General features: G+C 42.5%; 1 protein-coding gene and 1 long non-coding RNA gene across 6 annotated transcripts; one reads left to right on the top strand and one right to left on the bottom strand.

Annotated features, from left to right (window-relative positions):
- Window positions 1–419: 419 nt before the first annotated feature.
- LOC116706233 (girdin) lies at window positions 420–21,070 on the top strand. 5 transcript variants are annotated; one of them, XM_032542947.1, is made up of 29 exons: window positions 420–1,051; window positions 1,133–1,224; window positions 2,915–3,020; window positions 4,566–4,635; window positions 5,551–5,609; window positions 5,705–5,788; window positions 6,105–6,245; window positions 6,527–6,702; window positions 7,651–7,732; window positions 8,606–8,764; window positions 9,128–9,274; window positions 9,415–9,559; window positions 10,535–11,206; window positions 11,298–11,503; window positions 11,608–11,802; window positions 12,398–12,528; window positions 13,157–13,295; window positions 13,380–13,553; window positions 13,658–13,819; window positions 14,114–14,391; window positions 15,064–15,207; window positions 15,313–15,499; window positions 15,725–15,870; window positions 16,088–16,180; window positions 16,968–17,173; window positions 17,842–17,919; window positions 18,516–18,779; window positions 18,953–19,015; window positions 19,307–21,070. In XM_032542947.1, the coding sequence occupies exons 1-29, from the start codon at window positions 989–991 to the stop codon at window positions 20,425–20,427; spliced, it is 5,583 nt and encodes a 1,860-aa protein (XP_032398838.1). In that variant the 5' UTR covers window positions 420–988; the 3' UTR covers window positions 20,428–21,070. The 5 variants fall into 5 exon arrangements, with proteins under 5 accessions (XP_032398838.1, XP_032398828.1, XP_032398847.1 ...); XM_032542937.1 differs by having other exon boundaries at window positions 13,154–13,295; XM_032542956.1 differs by lacking the exon at window positions 17,842–17,919 and having other exon boundaries at window positions 13,154–13,295.
- Window positions 16,767–17,196, bottom strand: LOC116706366 (uncharacterized). Its single transcript, XR_004336216.1, has 2 exons — window positions 17,085–17,196; window positions 16,767–16,992 (listed from the first exon to the last, which is right to left on the bottom strand). It is a non-coding gene; the product is annotated as an uncharacterized LOC116706366 (long non-coding RNA).
- Window positions 21,071–21,077: the final 7 nt, after the last annotated feature.

Below are 21,077 nucleotides of genomic sequence, written 5' to 3'. Positions count from 1 at the left end.
AATCATATTAGGCTACATCATAAAGTAGGCTAGGCTACTCATGATGAGTGAATTTAATTGCAAATGAATAAAGGGTAATTGTATTGAGGGTAACTTATGTTTACAGTTTATCAGTTAAAAATGTGCTTCAACTAATTTTAAAATAAATAATAGGCACATTTAAACAAAAACACAACTGGCATTACAAAAAGTTGTTGCAAATTTCTGTAACATCCTACTATTTTATTATTGCTCTTTGTAGTTAGCCTACTTGAAAAACAGGCTTCGATGTGTTAGCAGCAGTGTTGCTTTTTGTTGTCATGTGAAAAACAGGCTGCTGCTACTGATGGAGAGGGGTGGGGGCGCCGTTGTCATGGTGACAGATTAGAAGGCAAAGATATTTCAGATAGCTCCATTAGCACGTCTGCTGTATCCAAACTAGGGAGGGGACATCTCGTGTTATGCTGTCTAGTCCAAGAGTTTTTAAAAGGAAATAGCACAGTTGGCTTAACTGTCACTTTTGGTGAAGTATTTGTAAAAGAAATCTCCGATAGCCTACATCAGTTCGACTCTGTCTGTGTGACGAGCAGGGAAGCTGGGAGGAGGAGGGGGGCTCGGGGGAACTGACGGCAGATGCCTTTGCAGCAGAGAGGGCCAAGGAGGACGTTGGCGCGCGCGCGTGTGTGTATGTGTGTGTGTGCTGTTGCGGGATAAAATGCGGATAGGACTGTGCTTGAACACCGCTCTGGTGACGTTTAAACTGCCGAATGTCGCGAATGTAGCTGCTAAGCTATCTAGGGAAGTCTGTGAGTAAAAACGCCGGCAATGTGTACAACCGCGGAGGAAATCATCAACTAGTTTAAATAAGATGCATGGGACGATTTGGATGGTGCACTCGTCCAAGACTGCCTCACTTCTGAAGGAAATGTAGTGTGTTGCTACCTGTCTTTTCCTGATTGACACAACTGGGATATTCTGTTAAGATTTATCACCCACAACTTTGGTAACCATGGAAATTGGAGTTTTTCTGCCCTGTCTGGATCAATTCATGCTGAGCCCACTTGTCACTTGGGTAAGTAATTGCAGAAGGCTCTGATTTCCTGCCAGACTGCGATATCAACCTGTCATCTTGTATATTCTCTGTGTTATTTAGGTGAAGACATTCATGCCATATGATGGGGGCATGCACTTGGACTTTTCTGAATTACTGGATGGAGTTTTTTTGAATGACATAATGACACAAATGTAAGTCACTTCATGCCACAGCTTTGTTCTTGCATCTTGTATTTCATTTTTCACATTTCTAATCTTGTGAGCGGTGTCCAGATGGATGTTAAGATTAGTAGCCTGTGTTCTGAAGCTGTTGGCTCTCATAAACTTTATATAGCAAATGTAATTAATTTATGATTAATTGTTCAAACACTAGCAAACAACCCCAATTAAGTCATGTTTTAATAATACGTTATCTTCTCCCCTCATGCCATTTATAGCAGCTGATACAGTATCAAGCTAACATTCTTATCCAGGCACAAACAGTACTGGCTTTGTCACTTTGCAGTAATAAAAGGGGATCTTTGTAGTCTGCAGCTTCTAGCTCTTTAAATGCAACTTCCTCATTACTTACAGGTTAGGGTTTCTCAAAAAAATGTTAGAATTAGCATTACAGTTACAGACACTGAGGGACAGAAGAAAACAACTAAAAATCTGTCAAGACATGAGGGACATCATAGATACTGTCAAGACGCTACTTAAGAGATTATGATTTGGGTGCCTTATGTTCTGAGGGAATTACCCTCACCCTTAACAAACTCTAACTGATGGCCTTTTGGCAATTTACAATGTGACAAAAACTCCTGTGAGCTGACAGGTGGCGAGACTCTAGCTTTAGTCTTTATGTTGGGTCAACACTTCAGACATTGATGGTAGAACTGAAATTGAAGAGTTGCAAAGAAAGGGTGAAAAAACTGATGACCCAATGCACTTGTGGATAATGCTGTCTAGCCACCCCAACTCTACAGTATCCATTCATCCCACTTATCCCCGAGGGTCACAATCACCAGCTCCAAATGCAAAACAATGCTGCGCCGAGGGGAGGGGAAGAGGCGGGATAATCTCTTGGATTGGGAGACCCTTTGGGATTAGGGTCTTGATGCTGCTGTATTGAGGCATTGGGACACAGATGGGAGGGAGGGAGGAGAGACACATAAACAGGACAAACAGCACTGAGATGGAGACAGGCAAACTAAAAAATGTGATGCACTGGGCAGCTAGGCAGCATCTCTGTCTCTCTTTCATCCATTATGTCTTTCTGTCTTTTCCCAGTCATGAAATAACTAACAATGGGCGCCTGGATAGCGCAGTTGGTAGAGCGGGCGCCAATATATAGAGGTTTACTCCTCAACGCAGCGTGCCCGGGTTCAACTCTGACCTGTGGCCCTTAGCTGCATGTCATCCCCCCCCTCATGTCTTCAGCTGTCTTGACAATAAAGGCCTAAAAACGCCCCAAAAATATTCTTAAAATAACTAATGTACTTGTGATACCCATTTTAGTCCATCGCTTTGCTAGCAATCGTTCCTGCACAAAGGTTCATGAATGATAGCATTTCAGCTATAATGTATGACAGTTCAGCCCCAGACTACATAAGGCCCGAGCCAACAGCCTGAGAATCCAGCTAAATGGTTTCCTTTGGGTTACAAAGTCTAATGCCACCCCATTTGGCTCGAAAAGAGTACTGTTTGTTGGCTGAAAGGAATGATGTCACACAGGCTAAAGTTAGGAATGAATAGAGACCTCATACATGTTTTCATGGTGATCCCAGAGCTAAGACTTTAACCATCTTTTCTTCTTCCTCTTACTCCATTTCACTGACAACCATTTGTTTGTAATTAGCAGAAATGTCAAGTAAAATGCCTTTATGTTGCATGCCGTCTTTAGAAATCCCTCGGCTACTCCTCAGGGTGCAAACAAAGTGAGCAGGGATCCAAGTCAGAGAATCCAGAACCTAAACTTCCTCGTCCAGCAAATCAAGACGTATTATCTGGTGAGTTTTGGATGTTCCCTCTTCTTGTTTTTCAGCCGTGTTATCAAAGATACAGGCTGCTAAGCTTTCCATCTCTCTACATGAGATTATGGTATCTGAACATGGAACATAAAACTTGGATTTTCCAATTATGCATCATCCATCACGCACACCCTGGCTCACACATGCGCGAATCAGATATTTGGTAGATCAACTAGTTCTTGTTAAGCTGGTGCCCTAAATATCAGCCACGACACATCTGTGTAATCAGCCCAGGAGTGAGGTTAGAGCGGAGCACAGAGCCACCGTAAAGCTGCAGTCAGTTTCACAGACAGGCAGACAGAGAGACATACCAACAGAGAGACAGACTCACTAGGGTGTAGGCCTATATGTCAGAGACAGAGACATACAGACAAACAGACAGATAGACAGAGCTTTAGAGCGACAAACTAAGTCACAAGATTTGTGGGCAGACACTACTGAATCTTGGATTTGCTGTCTGTGTCAGAGTAATTAAATACCTTTTAAGCTGAGCTTTCTCCAGTTAAGAGCACAAGAAAAGTAATTTCACTGAGGTCGGGACAGTCAAATTCTTTTGATTAGCACATGAAAGGAATGATGGGGGGTTAAATGCTATGTTTGCACACAGATTTATAGTATATCCGGTATCATCATATCTAATCATTGTTTTTACTGTGGTTATTCTTGGTAAACTCAATGTTTGGTAACTTCTTAGTCACTCTGATCACGGTCGTTGCAGCTCTCTATCCATGGACCTAACAGGGAAAAAAATGTCAGAATGATTTTATGCCTGAAACAGACTGCAGCTTCTTTTTATGCTTTTGCCCATATTAAAATAACTCTTGAATGCGTTTGTAGCAGTAAAAGCAGATGTAGGGCAGCTCTTGCATCTTTTAACTGCTGTCATGTGAAAACCACAATCAGTGCTGGTCCAATTTGGGTTATTTGTTTATGTTTGTAAAGTCAGTTAAAGGATTTAATTTTTCCACTGGTTGGAAAATTAGACTGAAGAGTCTCTACAGCCATGCTAGCTCTCATTTACTTTAATGCAATGCTACTTAGAGCTACATACTAATGTAAGCATGCTATAATGTTGACAATGCTAAGATGCAGACGTTTAGCAGGTTTAATGTTTACCATGTTCACCATCTTAGTTTAGGGTGGTTGTTAGCATGATTTGCTAATGACTTGTTCTCAGCTCCACGCCCAATAATCACACATACTGTACACACACGCAAGCCATTCATAGCCTTATACAAGGCTGTACTTAATACTTTTGGTGGATTTTCCCACTGCACCAGGGATTCTGGCTCTGTCATCGACCCATTCAGAGCGCTCCTCCATTTGTTGGCTGTGTTTCTATACACGTGTTAAAGCAGCTGCTATGTGCTGTACATACATACATCCCTGTCCATTCAAGCACTTTGGCTCGACCACAAGAAATGTTGTATTCTGTCCTTGTTTCAGTTTTGGAATAAAATGTGCTTATTTCCCTTATTTCTCTCCATCCATTTCCCTTGTCCCTCTTTGTTGTTTTTTTTGCAGGATAATCTGAGACAATTAATCATGATTCCTTTGCCAAACGTGTTGTTGCTAGGCAGGACTCCTTACTGTGGTATGCTCTTTTATTACTTATCTCTCCTCTCTATTGGAGCTGCAAAGTCATTATGTGGTTGGAAGCCTGGTTAGTCTGTTTGCTGATACTCATTAAGCAGCGCATTGATTTCCATTCATTCAGCTAGGATTAGGACATGTGTATTATAAATTTAGTGTCATTGCTAAACTGGTAGAATTAAAAGATCTAAGAAATAAATAAAAGTTTATTAAAATATTATATATTAAAAACATTAAATAAAATCATAAATATCACATGTTTGCTATGACATACTGTGAAAGTATGAAAACGCACAGTCAACAGAAAAATACACACAGCCCGTAATCAGAAACTTTTCCTTTAAACTATACTAAACTATACTATACTATACTATACTTTGCAGGTTTTATCAGACAAAGAGTATGAGGAAAAACCATGTTTTTTATCATAAAGCATTTAAACATGTTCCAGTAGAAACCCAAAATACAAGCATGAACCTGAAAATTAACACATGTCCCCTTTGAAACTGTTTGCTAATAAAACTAAATTCAACTACTAGCAACAATTTAATTGGTAATTGCATATAGAAAATGTCAACAATGCAAAAAATGTGATGATCTTTGTTTTTAATTAGTCAACAGTGAAAATCAAGCAGCAGTTTTCCCTTAAAAATGCTCCCTGTACTGAAAACATTTACAATATTTCCCCACAGACAGACTGTGTTAGGTTTTTAAGAAAGTTTCTGATACAGTTTTAATTCAATTGCACTCTATCAGTCTGATAACTGCACAGGCTTGTGATGGTAAGGGTTTGGCAAATGGTGACCTAAATTCACCGGCCAGCACTCTATTCAACTTAAATCCAGGCCAGCAGCCCTCCGTACTTCAACCTGATAAGTTCTATTTCAGATAATGAACTTTCCCCCCCCCCCCTTAGAACAAAGTCTGGCGGAAATGAAGAAGCTTTTGCTGCTGCTGTTGGGATGTGCAGTTCAGGTAAAATCTGCCTATCTGATTATGGCTGTGAAGAAAACCTGAAACAGACTTTATGAGCTGTGGAGATCTAAATCTTATAACATTTTCACTTTCAGTGTGAGAGAAAAGAGGAGTACATCGAGAGGATCCGGATGCTTGACTTTGACACAAAAGCTGCCATAGCTGCACATATTCAGGAGGTACCTGACTTTATATGACATTAGCTTTGAAATGCCACAGTCGTGCTGGATATAAGTTTGTGTGTAGTCATGCTCGTACCTGGGGAAAAGAAAGAATACAGTTGTTTGTGTTAGCTATAATTATAAATATACTGTATATATTATGAGAAATAAAGTTTTTTATAAAAGTTTCTAAGGGTTTATTGGGAAGTGAAAAAAGTAACTGTGTAGGTCATTTTGTAGCTGCATCCTGAGGATCTGTGTGCCACTTTATAGTCTCTCACATTATATTGTGCTTTTTTCTGCCACCCTGAATGTCCCTTCCCATATTTACCAGTTGACTCATAGTCAGGAGAACGTGCTGGATCTGCAGTGGTTAGAATCCAGCGAGGTGTACCCAGATGAGCTGGAGGCCGTAGCGAGGAATATGGCCACACACCTCAGACAACTGCTGAACCAGAGGGACACCCATCTAGAGGTATATGTGACATTCTGTCATCATTTATTCTGATTGTTTAAGAGATTCTTATTAATTGCATTTTTTATCTAAACCTGTGTTTGAATCCAAACATAACGTTTACATGAAGTTGTATATTTGTTTTAAAGTAGCTACAAAGTATGCTTGTTAAGACATGGAAATTCTCTATAGAGAGAACAGTTTCAATCAACACGTTTTTACAGTTCTACTCTGAGTGCACAGATTTTCAATTTGTATTGGGTCCTATGCTAAAGCTAATCCTGACCTGTCCTTGCTTGCAGACTATAGCAGAGCTAATGCAGGAAAAGGAAGGTGTTGTTAGCTTGCTCAATACCCCCTCCAGCCCACAGTCTGGCAGCTATTCTCCCAGCATGCAGCAGCAGACAGGGACACAGCAACACCTGGCTGTGGAGCTGGCTGATTCTAAGGCCAAGATTAGACGACTTAGACAAGAACTGTGAGTACCTAACACTTTATTTTATTTTCCAAAAAAAATAAAATATGCAATGCAATTAAACATGAGGAAAAGAAACACTATTTGAAGTATAATGGATAGTTTAATAAACAATAATGCATCATTTTTTTGACAATTAAATGGGAACATGGCTAGTCATAAAAGCATCTTACAGCAAACACGCCAATGCAAAGGAAAGTGTTTATCTGAGATCTAAATACAACGCAAATGGCATGAGATCAAACACACACTGGTAGAAGTTGTCCTGCCCCACAATGATTGTTGAGAGAGAGAGAGAGAGCATGAGAGAGGGAGAGAAAGAGAGGGAGAGAGAGAGAGAGATAGAGAGTACAGGATAAGAGTTGCCTCTGGGAGTTTGGCCCACATTACTGGTTCCATGGCTGTATACCACCACTGACCCACATTAGCTCTGCATTTCAGTGGATACTGCACACACACACACACACACGCACACACACACACACACACACACACACACACACACACACACACTAACCCTGATCCGATCAAAATCTCAGTTCCATTATTGCTCTCCATCCCATATTATCAGCTGTATTGTCCTCTCTTGTTGGGATGCTCAGATTCACATCCTGCTGCCTCTGAGCAAACACAATATCACACAGCACATCATGTATGGCCCTAGACAAAGACACTTCTTTCATGTGCATAAATACATTAAACATAAGCAACAGCTCTTCTCACACGCATCTGTTTCTCGACAATCAAGTATATGTAGGTTAGTGCAATGCAAGTTTCTAACAACACTATTAATGATAGCCTACTTAGCATATGAAACAACATTTCAAAGGGGCATTTGTGTTTGGTCATTTGCAGTATACATATTAGTATATGTAAAAGTATTGCAGAAAAATAGTAAGTAATGCACACTAATGAATACGTCTTTCTGGACTGCAAATCTGACCTCATCAGAGAGGAGAAGAGTGAGCAGATGCTGGACAGCAGACATGAGCTGGAGAACATGGAGGCAGAGCTGAAGAGGATCCAGCAGGAGGTTTGAAAATACAAAAAACAAATTGCAGCTCCTTCAGATGGGGACACACAGTAAACTCCTGTACTCTCTGCAGATTATACAGACTGTTGTACGCCACACTTTGCTGCAGGGCAGTGCTTAATGAAAGGAAATTTAAACCTTGACTCTGATATTACAAAAGCTTGCAGGGCTTTGTCTGAAATGTGTATTCTCTGTTTAAGCCTTATGGCTACACATATTAGCATGGTTCACATGTTTTCAACAACAAAACATTTGTTGCAAAATAAAGCAGCATTAATTGAGGGACATATCTGGCTTTACAAGCTGCTAAATGTTCCACCAGCTAGTTGCTAACTTTTTCTGCTAAAAAATGGAAAGCTAAAGGGGAACTGTAAAGTGGGGGTGATAATTCTCTGTGTGTTCTTCACTACCCTTTCACAATAAAAGTACTCATTTGATTTACTGTTATTATAAAACATTGATCAATGCAGCTTTAAATGTCTGACAGCTTTAGCCACTGAAAATAAATAAGCAGAGAAATCAGGCCAAATACAAAAGCTGGTCAGTCTGACTTCATGTCGCCTGAGCTCATTACTATTCATGAGCTCGCCCAGTTGCGCTAGGTAAAGGATGCTGTTAGCCAGGCTCTCATTGGCTAGCTGTTAGTCATTGAATTTAAATGAGAACTGGCACCAATCAAGCTGAGTCTTCCTGCAGCCTTTCTATACAATGCTAGAATGGCTTGAAACATGGTAACCAAGGCCTTTTTTCCACAAAAAATGTTACAAAGTCCATGGTAGAACTTCAGAAATTACCATAAAGTAATGGAATACATGTGGCAGGGCACCTTTAAAGACTTACAGGACTAGATATGCTTCACATCTCCACCACCAGAACTCCCAGCTGCTTGTAGACGCCCGTGCATCCCGCACCTACCGTGACGAGCTGGACGCCCTGAGAGAGAGAGCAATGAAGGCGGACAAGCTGGAGAGCGAAGTGGGACGCTACAGGGAGCAACTGCACAAGATGGAATTCTACAAAGCCAACGTGGAGGTTGATGCAGTCTTACAAATTCCTTACCTGTAATTTTAGACATGATATTATAATTATATGTATGCTTTGTGGCAGCGGTAGCTCAGTCCGTGGGGACTTCGCTTGGGACCCAGAAAGTTCCCGGACTGTAGTCTAGTGCAAGTTCACCTCCTGGGCACTGCTGAGATGTCCTTGAGCAAAGCACCTACTGCTGGGGGGGGGCTTTAATGGGCTCCCCCCACGTTCTGACATCTCTCCATTAGTGCGTGTATAGGTTTTTGTATATATAAAAATAAGATCAATAAAGCATCTCTCTTGGAATTGAATCACTGAATACTCTGATGCAACAATCACATATTCATGGTTTGTGTGTGTGTGTTTCAGGAGCTAAAGGAGGATAACAGGGTGCTACAGGAGACCAAAGAGGTGTTGGAGGATCAGTTGGCAGGCTGGAGGGCACGTTCCGATAAAATCCACCAGCTTGAGAAGCACAGTCTGCTGTTGACGGCCCGGGTCCATGACATGGAACAGGTCAGACATCTGCACACAAGGAGGTGTCTTCTTTTTTACCGTTGTGTTGCGTTGCATTAAGCCTCTTCTGCGGCTTTCGAGCGGCTGGACAGAGTCTGTACTCATACCTCTGCTGCTAATGTTTTGTGTCTGGTCTTCAGGAGAGGAATGCAGATCGGAGGCGCATTGAGGAGCTGCAGGAGGAAAACCTGTCTCTCTGTTTGGCTCAAAGGAGGAGCATGGAAGAGTCCCAGCACCTGGGCTGGGAGTTAGAGCAGCTCGCCAAGACCACTGAGAACTCCCAGGGTAAGTCGGCATTCAGGCAAGCTGTGTTGGCTGTTAGATGGTGGGGCAATAACGCCAGTCTTTCCATTCATTTTGAAAGGGGGTAACTCGGCCTGCGGCAGAGTTAAGACCGACTCAACTTTTAAAGAAACGCAACCCCACGTCACGCTGCGGTAGCCAATCATGTAACCAGTGATCAGACTTGAATGTTTGACAAACAACAAAGCACTGTCAATCGGTCTCACTCGTCTTTTTTCTCTCTCTCTTTCTCTGTGAAATGAAGCTGCCTTCAAGTGCGGTCGGAAAATGTTGAGATCTATAAAGGCTCTGACAGAAAAAGTAACTCTGAAAGTCTACTTCTGCTAAATTGGGGAGTTAAGGAACACAACAAGACGTCAAACAAATGGGCCATTTCAGTGACACTCCCACACCACAGATTACTTTTTTTGGTCTGAATGGGCCCTAAGAGTAAGATGAAGTAAAGGAACAATAAACGGATGGGACTTGTTGGAATAGTAGGGAAAATAAGGAAATTGATATTTAAATTATGTCACTTTTATTTACTTCTCTTATCTGTTTCTTTATGTCTCTGCAACAGGACCTAGAGTTTAAGCTCATTTACTAGATGTCCACAGATCAGTAGATGTTTAAATTGTTGTAAACATATTTATGTCAGTAATCTTTTTTGTTAAAGTCAATTAACTGTATATTGTTATGATTGTAATGTAGAATTATATGTATGACAAAGTTTAAAAACATAGCGCTTGTGTTGTTTACCATTCTGCTACAGATCCTACAGAATTATCTTATTTAATAGGCTTACTGAGCTAGACTCAAGAAAAATTCAAACTGTGCACAGATATAATAAGAATATACACTTTATAAAGTGTGTCTCTGCGTACCAAAAGCCTTTAAATGTTTGCAACTAGTCTTTCATTTTGTCCATCTCAAGTTGTCATGTCCTTTGGTTAATTGCCACCATGTGTTTGTGTACAGGCCAGCAGACTTTGAGCGAGGAGGTGAGTGAGAGGACCCGCAGTCGGCTACTGAAGCTGGAGAAGGAGAACCAAAGTCTATTAAGGAGCATAGAGGAATTCAGAGCTGCCTCTATTAACAACAGTGCGCAGTCCAAACATGGCCACCACCTCCAGTGTGAACATGTCTGCAAGGTGGTCTGCAGCACCAACAACTGTACCTTGTCAACAGATGAACCCAAAGGGTTGCAAACCACCTGCTCACATATAGAAAACCACACTAATGTATTCCCGCTCAGCACAGTAACACAGCAGATGCTGAATGGAGGGTCACACTGCCATCAGCCACTCCATGCAGAGGGAGAGCTGGAGGGAGTTCAGAGTGAGATCCTTCTCACCGAGAAGCCAGACCTTCATATTAAGGAGAAAGGAGAGCTAGAGGATGGAGACCATTTCAAAGAACTGATGTCTGATCTGGAAGTCTTAGAAAACAATCACAATAGGCTCCATTGTTTTGTTGGATCACGGGAAAGCTCCCCTGGCTCAAAGAGCAGCAGTCCCTGCCATGACAGCATCTTCACAGGTCTGCCAACACGTTCCTCCTATGCCAGCAAGCAAACACAGCGGCTGGAGGCCAAGTGCAGGGCCCTAGACACAGCTAACCAGCATCTACAGACTTCCCTCGATAATACTGGTAGGTTCTGTAGATTAAACCGACGGTTAAGAATCAGTGATTCTCGCATAAAATAACTAAGTTTTATTCTACCCACCCTCCGTCTCTTTAGACCGTAAAGTTCAGCGCCTGGAGGCAGAAGTTCAGGAGCTGGAAGCAGAGAACCAGAGTCTGCAGGCCACTTTAGAAGAACTTCGGATCTCTGCGCGGCGCTTGGAGAAACTGGAAACAGAGAAGCAAAGCCTGGAGCAAGAAACCACAGTCTTGGAGAGGGAAAAGAGACATCTAGAGAAAGAGAATCGACGACTCCGCCAGCAGGTAATCAGGCTTGTTTTCTAAAGATAAGGTGTTAGATGCAAAACTAAGGTAGGGTAATGATTGGAAGACTTACAAGGCTACTGTTCTACTTTCCTCTTTCACAGGCTGAAATCCAGGAAGCCAACTTAGACAGCAGCAATGTCTCTATTGCCAGCTTGGAAAGGGAGATGCGTTTTCTTGTTAAGGAGGTGGAGGGGTTAAGGGAGACTGCTGAGAGGGTGAAAGGCCTGGAGAGAGACAACAGAGAACTGAGCAAGCAAGCTGCTATCGACCAGAGGACCCTGGCCACCCTCAGAGAGGTTAGAGGAAGTCTGTGCTGTCCAGTTTACGCTGACTGAATAAATAATCTGCCCTGACGTTTCACTGATAATGCACTGTTTTTTACAGCAGCAGTGTGCATGTGTTTTACACAGGTTTTGGCTAGATTTTATCTACACATGTAAACTAGGATCTATAACTCCTAACTACAAATATACATTTTGAAAAATTAGATGAAAGCGAGTAAAACATACCTGTAAAATGTATGCTTTACAGTGTGTTCTGCATTTTGCATTTTATGTCCTAATATGAAGGCTCTGACACGTGCAATGGTCTGTTGTTTCTATGACAATTTGTTTTTGTAACCAGGCCTGCAGATTAACATAAAGATGAGAATTGTTTTTTAACATTTAGTTATGTGGATTTGGAATTATGTCCTAACTTTGAAGTTAGAATTTTAGCACAAATCAAAACATTCTTTAAATTTTTTATTGTCATTATCTCCTGATCCTGACGATATGAAACATTATATCTATGGTTAAAACTTGCCTTAAGTTCCAAAAATGATGTTAAATGTCAATAAAAATCTCTTTCAAAAAAATAAAATGTGTATCCACATATACTGTCCATCTTTAGGAGCTGGTGAGCGAGAAGCTAAAGACCCAGCAGAGAAACAATGAACTGGAGAGGCTTGCCCATGATTTGGAAATGAAGGCCCTTAGCCAGGAGAGTGCAGAGCAGGCTGAACAAGAGGCTCCAGACACCAGGTGCTTACATACTGCTTGGAGTTTCCATCCTGTAACCTTTGAAGTGAATATGATAAGAAATGAGGAGGGTTAAGCATGATTTATGGTTCTGCGGAGGCTCCACGCTTTTGCCGTTGCCTACGTAAGTGGCCTGAAGTTTATACTTGTGCATTGGTGTGTGCGTCAATCTCTTTAGGAAAAAGCAGGGCCGGCATGTGTGTGTGTCTGGGGAATGTGGAGTAGAGCGAGTAAGAGAGTGACTAAGTGATTAGCTTCAGAGCGAGTACCAAATCTAGAGTGCCTCCCCTGTGCTTTCTGACCACGGTGGAAAATCTGTAGCTGGAAAAGTTAACCCTCTTCTTGATTTTATGTTGTTTATGGAGAAGGAGAACCAGGAAATGAGTATGGGGAAATACAACGCTATCAAGCCAAAGCCGAGCAACATGCACCACTGTGACGTGTAGTTAAATTTTTCAGCGTAGGGTCCGACGTAGGGTCTGGCATAGGGTCCAGCGTAGGTTACAGCATAGGGATCCGTGTCTCCACGTACCTATCTACGTAGCCACGGCATGGATTTACCGCAGAAGAATAAATTACGCTTTATAATGCCACAGTTGGTACAACAGTCCTTCTTTCCTCTATGCAGTAGGTTTAAGATGCTGGAGTCGGAATTAGAGTCGTCTCTAAAAAAATCTCTTCGGATTAAAGAGGACAAGATGGCATCTTTGGAGGCTCGTCTGCAGGAATCTTCCACCCTGAACCAGCAGCTGCGCCAGGAGCTCAAGACTGTAAGTCATAGAGTTCAACTTTGGAAACCTGTTAATGTCACATTTGAGAAAAAAAAATCACGTGTTTAACATTCAACACTACAGGTGAAGCTGAGCTATGAGGCCTTGCAGCAGAGGCATGAGGAAGAGTGGACAGCATCAAGTTCCACCCCTCCCAAAGAGACTGGCAAGGTAATGAGCGAATGGCTGCGTGAAAGCCAGGAGGCCACCAAGGAACTGCTGAAGCTCAAAGACCGTCTCATTGAAGTGGAGAGGAATGTGAGTGGTTGACCTTTTTTAAAGCACTTGCTTTGGATGTTGATGCTGACGTTGTCCTTGTTGTCATGTCACATTTTACAATAATGTTCTCTTCTCCACTCCAGAATGCAACACTGGAGGCAGAGCGCCAGGCTATGCAGGCCCAGCTGAGGCAGTTGGAGAGTCAGTCTGACAGCCAGCAGGCTCAGGTCCTCGCACTGCAGAGGCAGGCTGCCTCACTGCAGGAGAACAACACAGCCCTGCAGACACACAACGCTAACCTGCAGGTGCCACTACAACACACATTATTCTTTTTGATACACTTGACGTACACACATATGTATGTTTATTCAAGCCTCAGCATCAGTATTTATTGTCCCTCCCTCATTTCCACCACTGAGGTGCCCTTGACCAACCACTCCAGTGGAGCTGCTCAGTGGTTGGACTGGGTAGCTTCCAGGTGTGAATATATAGTTGACTTACCTGAATAAATAAAGCTTAAATCCAAAAAAAATTAAATTAGATGCATGCAGACAGTACACACTGAAATGCTCCATCAACTGGGTCCCTTTCTTCCCCAGGTGGAAAAATCCACTCTGAACTCACAGAGTGCTTCCCTCATGGCCCAGAATGCTCAGCTGCAGCAGCACCAGTCGGGCACAGAAAGCGAGCGTGACGGCGCCATGCGGGAACGCGAAGACCTGCGCGTTGTTCATGAGCAGCTGTTACGAGATCACGAGCGGCTGGCAGCTCTGCATGAGCGGCAAGCTATGGAGTACGAGGCCCTGATGGGCAAGCATGGCTGTGTGAAAAACGCCCATCGTACTCTGGAGCTGGAGCATCGCACACTGCAGGACAGGTGCACTATTGTTAGGCCATGTTGTACAAGATCCCGACATGTTCCTGTGTAGGACGGGGTTTAAAAGAATTGATTTTCTGATTTGAATCGATTTTAATTTGAATGATCCAATATTGCTTCATATAATTCAAGAATCGATTGTTGTCTGTATCATACGAAACTGGAAGCCCTTAGGAGTCCATTGGTACACATAGTAGCCTACTATGTAATGCTAGCTTGTCGGGAAAGGGGTTAAATAACCCTCCAAAGTTAGGCTATATTTTGGTGAGGGAAAAACTGGCAAGGCCATTTTCAAAGGGGTCAGTCAAGATATCTGAATGAAATGTCTCTCGATACTCACTGACTGTAGAGTCTGTAGAGCTGCACTTTATTGTGTGTTTACGTTAGAAAAAAAGTACATTCATGTAATTGCTTTGGGGTTGATTCTTAATGTGAACATTGATACATTTAAGTATGCAGCAGGTTAGAGGGAACCTTGTAATTGTTGAATCTCTTTCATATTAAAGCTAAATTGGTATTATAACTGAAATGTTCCTAACCTCAATGATATTGAATCAAAAGTAAAATTGAATTGGGAATAAAATCAATTTGGTAAATCATTGACAATATCCAGCCCTATTCCTGTGTGTGTTTTTATACATGTTGATGTGTGTGTATTGGTTGTATCTTTAGGTACAATAGCCTGTTGCAGCAGCGTACCAAGCTAGAAGACCTGGAGAAAGCCCTGAAGGAAGAGCAGCTGAGGATGGCTCTGGAGAAAGAACAGCACAGGACCACTGCTGCTGAATGTCGCAGGCTCCGTGACGAGAAGGACTGGTGAGGAGGCACAGACATACACAATACACACTAATGCATGGATTTGAGCTCAAACAAGGGGATAAACATTACCGTACAACTTAAAAAAAATAAAATCTTTTTAAGGCTGAACCAGACATACCGTCAGCTTCTTAACGACAACGAGTTGCTAACGACGGATCACAAGCAGCTCAAGAGCCAGCTGAATGAGGCCAAGCTGGAGCACACCTGGCTGGAGGCCGACTTCTCCAAGCTCAAGAAGGAGTTTCAGCAGCTGGACATTACCTCCACAAAGCTCACCAACCAGTGTGAGGTATTGACATGCAGCAGGTTGAGCTGGTGTGGTATTGCCTGTTGAATAATATCATTATCTTGTAGTTGCCTATTAACCTAGGCCTGACTCTAAAAGACTCTTTAAAGTTCTACAAAGGCTCAGTAAGCTGACTTTATGCGTAGTAATTCATTGCACTGTTTAAATAAGTGCATGATAGTGTGTGTTTTACATACATGCAACTTTATTGTCAATTATGATGTTTAGCTACTGGGCCAGTTGAAGGGCAACCTGGAGGAAGAGAATCGCCACCTGCTCAGCCAGATCGAGACCCTGATGCTACAGAACCGAACCCTTTTGGAGCAGACTATGGAGAGCAAGGATCTGTTTCACGTTGAAGAGAGACAGTATATGTAAGGAAATAGGGCCAACACCATGACAAGATGATGTAGCAATAAGTAGATTCTATTTTTTTGATTTTCAGCACGTAACAGTAATGGCATTAAGGCTAAGCAATTGATACTTGTAAACAGCACAAAATTCACCCGATTTAGAAAAACAGAATACATTCAACAGCAGCACCACAATTGACGATGTAACTGTTTTCCCTCTTTGCCTGTCTCTGTTCAGTGACAAACTTAATGATTTGAGGAGGCAGAAGGAGAAGCTGGAGGAAAAGATAATGGACCAGTACAAATTTTATGAACCATCCCCTCCTCGCAGGTAAGTTGCTAATAGTGATAACTATGAATATTTTTTTTTATCTCTACTATGGTGAAATAGGGATGTGTTTCACATCCAGTACTCTGTAGTACTAATTAACAAAAGTATCAAGTTGTGTCATTTCATAGCTCACAGACATCACAGTTCATATACACAGTTATTTAATCATTCAAGAAATATTCATAGTGTAGTTAGTAATACAGTGAGCGCCATGATTCTCTGAATCGTTGTACAGCAGGACACGTGAAAAATCACCGTTTAAGGCTTCTAAGCCAAAAACTACACAACCGGACATGTGATCTGAAAAGTTTTCTTGATGTTAGCATGGAGCTACAGTACATGTAGCAGTATACTGTATGTGATGTTAACACTGCAGTAGCTGCCTGGAGCAGATATAGAAAACCGGGCCAAGAGTAGAAAAAACAGTTAAACCAGAGCGTTTAGAACAGGGAAATCTGAGGTTTTGTCTCACAGGCTTTTGCCACGTTTAATATGAACAGTCAAATTTGTAACATTAAAGATATGACAGAAAATACAGAAATGCATAGTAGGTCTCCTTTAATAAAATAATATTGATATTAGCAGCTTTAAGTGTTCATTGTTTATTCTGAATATCCAAAAAACATGAACATTCATTGCTTGTCTAGCTCACTTCTGCATGATTGGGGATTGACTTCCCAATACTTCTACAATACGTCTGCCAACCAGCCTGGCCTCCCTGTACGGGTTATTTGTGTCTCATTCTGTTAAGGTTTCTCTTTCTTCTTGTATGTCTGCCCTTTCACAGACGTGGAAACTGGATCACCCTAAAACTGAAGAAGTTGATTAAGTCCAATAGCCGTGAGCATGGTCCCGACTGCCCACCCACACCCACAAACTCAGGCTTTACGGACCCACACCTCACCTGTCAGGACAACAGCTCCTTCATCAGCTCAGATGGCTCTGGAGGCTCGGCCTCAGCAGGTGATGCCATCTCACCCCATCGTAAGAGCAGTGAGTATGACCTTCTTGAATTCCCCAGGTCATCCCCCATTAACTTGGCAGAACCGGTCTCATCAAAGTACCAAAGTCCCCCTTTCACTGCTTCAGCCATAGACCAGGAAGTAAGATCATCATCAGAGGCAGGGCACAAAGATCATTCAGGAGTGTTTTCAAGTAAAGACCAGTCCACAGCCAGAGGACAGAGAGACACGGGTGTGAAATCCACAGCCGATTCATCTGCACATGAAGTTGCAGTTGTAGAACAGGCTTTAAAACTTCCCCCTCCACCTCAGAATTTTCCAAGGAGACGCCAAAACTCAAATAAATGGATTTTAAAGTAAAACTGTGTGATAAATACATAAATAATGCAGGGGTTGCAATGTGTTTAAAAATAAGCATGTGTGTGCATGCGTGTGTGTGCGCGTGTGTGTGTGTGTGTCATGTCCAAAGGGTCACTTGTGCTGACGCATGATGTGTGTAAACTTTCCTCAACGGCCCTCAATATGTCTTTCCCATGTCTTTCTTGTTTCTTAATATATTTCTTCACCCCTGCCTACCTTCTTTCCCTTTGTCTTTTCATTTCCTTTCCTACCTACCTGTCTCCTCTCTTATATCCCTCTCTCTGCTTGCATCCATTCCTTTGTCTACCTCCCATGTGGCTGCACTTTGCTGTCTAACAGCGACCAAAATGTTTCCCCGTATGAGGAACAGACTGAAGGACAGAGACAAAGTCAAGTCCCTCTTCCGTCGTTCCATGTGTAAGAAAGACTGTGGTCCGGTGTCTACCCTCCTCTTGACTGTAGCTTTTTATTTCACAGCTAACTTGATTATACTAAATGTATAACTATGCTTTATTGTTTAACTTCTACATGCCATAACACCAAAATAACCTTAGTTGAGTAAAGTGTGGATGCTTCCCAGCAGATGTAAATCATCAGTCATATGTTAGTAATGTGTCCATCCATGCCAATCTCATTCCATCACTATCTTAAATTATCTTAAATTAGACATTTTTAAGAATCTGCGGCAGTGATTTTCTAGCAGTGTGCTAGCTATGTTTTAAGAAAATCTGGGGTATTTTATCAGAGGTCAAAGAAATGCTGCATTGCAGAAGGGACACTGGTGCTGCATGCACTCTGCCCTACCAGGAGCCAGCGGTTCTGTAAGGATCAAAAGTATAATAGCCCAATTCTAGACAATTGTGTGATCTATGGAGAAAGCAAGCCACCCTTGTCTCTGTGTTTTCCACGCCATAGAATAAAAAATACCTCCTAATCTCCATGACCAGTTCACCTTTCTATCCCCCTCCCTCATCCACTTCCCACTTCTTCCACTCCTTGGTTCAACAATGCAGCCCTGAGCAGCTTGGCGTACCCCTCAGCCCCGTTCGAGAAGGATCAGTGGGCAAGCAGCTCAGAGCGGCTCGACGGGTCAGAGGCAGAAGGACAATCCTATGTGGAGGACAGGAAGAATGCATTGTCCACATCCCATACCACCTCCATCTTGTCCATCCTCCACCTTAATCTTCCCACCACTCCACCATCTGGCCACGTCCCCATCACAACCACTGACACCACCACCGACACTGCTCCAGATGTTTCTGAGCTCTGGGTGACAGGTAGAAGCATTCATGAACCACTGTTTTGAGTAATGTCATCTTCATTAGTTAGATGCTAGAATAGTGTGTAGAGGAGAGAGTAGAGTGAAGGCGTCTGTCTGTTGAAGCTGGAAGTGTTGAAAAGTGTCTATCACGTATAACCATTCATTGTTTTGTCATTTTATGCCCCACAGACAAGGATTCAAATGATAGCGCTGTGCCATCTGGATTGGAGGACGACGAGCTGCAAAATCACGGTAAAACCCTGTGTATATCTGGTTTAGAGGATTCAGCAAGCATACAGATGTATTACCAGCTCGGGAATTAGAGCAAATCCATCAAATTGCAATCATCATGACCTTGTTTTTTAATAATCTCTCTGCTTACTACAGAGGCCAACAACTGTTTTAGACAGACTTGGTTCTGCGGCCCCCTGTTGGTCATTAGGAACATATTGAATATTGTGTTTTCATGATAAAATTGAAAATGTGTATACATACAGTATATTGTATTGTAGCTATTTGAAAAACATTATAATCTCTTTCCAGGGCTGAATGGCGTCCAGAGTCGTGCCCAAAGTGAGAGCAGCGGTGAGTTCAGCCTGAGTCTGGAAAATGAGCCATGGTCAAATGGCAGCAGCCCTGTCCAGCAGCCTCCATCACGCCGCTCCTTCTCCTCCTTCCAGCCCCCCAGTGATACCTCCACCCCCCAACACACACAGAAGCAGCAGCAGCGGCACAGGGAGAAGGCCTCTACCATGCCCATCGTCAACAGCCAGAATTCAGATATTCAGTCTACACCACAACAGAGAAAGCCTGGGCTCTCTCAAGACTTCTGGCTAACAAGGGGTACAAAGAGCATCCGGAGGGGGCCAAGAGGGAAAGTGACGCGTCACTCGTCAGATTCAACAGGCACAGTCAAAATGAACCCAGGGCCGAATGTGATGAATTCAAATTCAAGCTCTAGCAAAGCTGAAACTACTCAAACCTTAGCTTGTTCGCCTATCACAGTACTGTATGTTCAGGGCAAGTCATCCTCAATGTCTGGTTGCCTCAACTGCTTCTCAACCCCTCTGGGCAAAGAGGGGCGACTTAAAGGGCCCAGGTCGCCCAAAAGTCTCCCCCGAGCCAGCAGTGTAATTTCCACCGCAGAGGGATCATCCCGGCGCTCCAGTGTAAACAGTGACTGCAGGTCAACTGTAAAGACTGACCCGCTTTCCGCCAAGGTTTCAGAAGCGAGCGGGGGTCAGGAGGAAACAGTAAGTCAACCTGAACCAGAGGCCAATAACAGTGAGCCTGAGCCTGAGCCTGAGCCCATTCCCCCAGTCAAACCTCCCAGAGACCCAACGGTTTTTGATCCCACAGACGGACCCAAATCCCCTGTGCAGGAGTCCCTTTTTGGCTCCTCATTCACTTTTAACTCTGTCTTCTCTAACACGATCTTCAGTGATTCTGTGGTCACAACCACGACCAGTCTGGATGCCCTTGACACCAACCAGACCTTCCTCTGTCTAAATCCATCTCTGGTGCAAAACTGTCCACTTGAGAGCCAGGAGTCCCCTCCTCCTAAGACACCACAAACACTGATCAACGTGGAGAAGGAGCAGAGTCAAAATGCGGAACGTGCAGCTGGGATAGAAGAGAAGGACAAGCCACTCACAACTGCATGAAAGCAACTGTCACATCCTTGAATATTTTCACATTCAAATATTGCAGCTAGCTGCAAGTCCACTTCTCATCACATCAACTGAAGCACACAATTTAAGTTATTAATATGACATTAATATGTTTGCATTTTATTCCACTGATTAAGTATACAGTTATCTTTAAAGGTGTAAATAAAAAGACGTTTGGTTCTGATTTTCTTTCCACAGCTTTAGTAACATTAGTGCATATTAATATGCCTGAGTAATAGTTAAGATATTAACAGTATTATCTTTCCATTCTGTTTGTCTTTTTGCACAGATTCAGTTTAATATAACTGAATGATGTATGGATAGATTTTGACATTGAAAATTAGATTGGGACTGTTTACTTGTTTACCTTTACTTTTTCACACTGACAATCCTATTATGTACATTTCTTTTTGCCAAAACATTTAGTTCATTTCCCCTATTTCTATTTATGTCATGTCACTCAGACAGACCTGTTAAATTATTATACATTATACATCATACATGCTGTTTGTTAGATTTAAATGTGAGCCTGGAGGAAATGTGACGGTCATGTGTAATAAAGTGTAAATCTTGTAAAATAGGATGTGTACCTGAATGGTATATTCCCTTAAAATAAAGAAGCCCTCTATGAAAAATATGTATTT

The sequence above is a fragment of the Etheostoma spectabile genome, chromosome 2 (genome assembly GCF_008692095.1).
Source record: "Etheostoma spectabile isolate EspeVRDwgs_2016 chromosome 2, UIUC_Espe_1.0, whole genome shotgun sequence".
Classification (NCBI taxonomy): domain Eukaryota; kingdom Metazoa; phylum Chordata; class Actinopteri; order Perciformes; family Percidae; genus Etheostoma; species Etheostoma spectabile.
The sequence above is the reverse complement of the archived record's forward strand: the minus strand, read 5'-3'. Positions and strand labels throughout refer to the sequence as shown.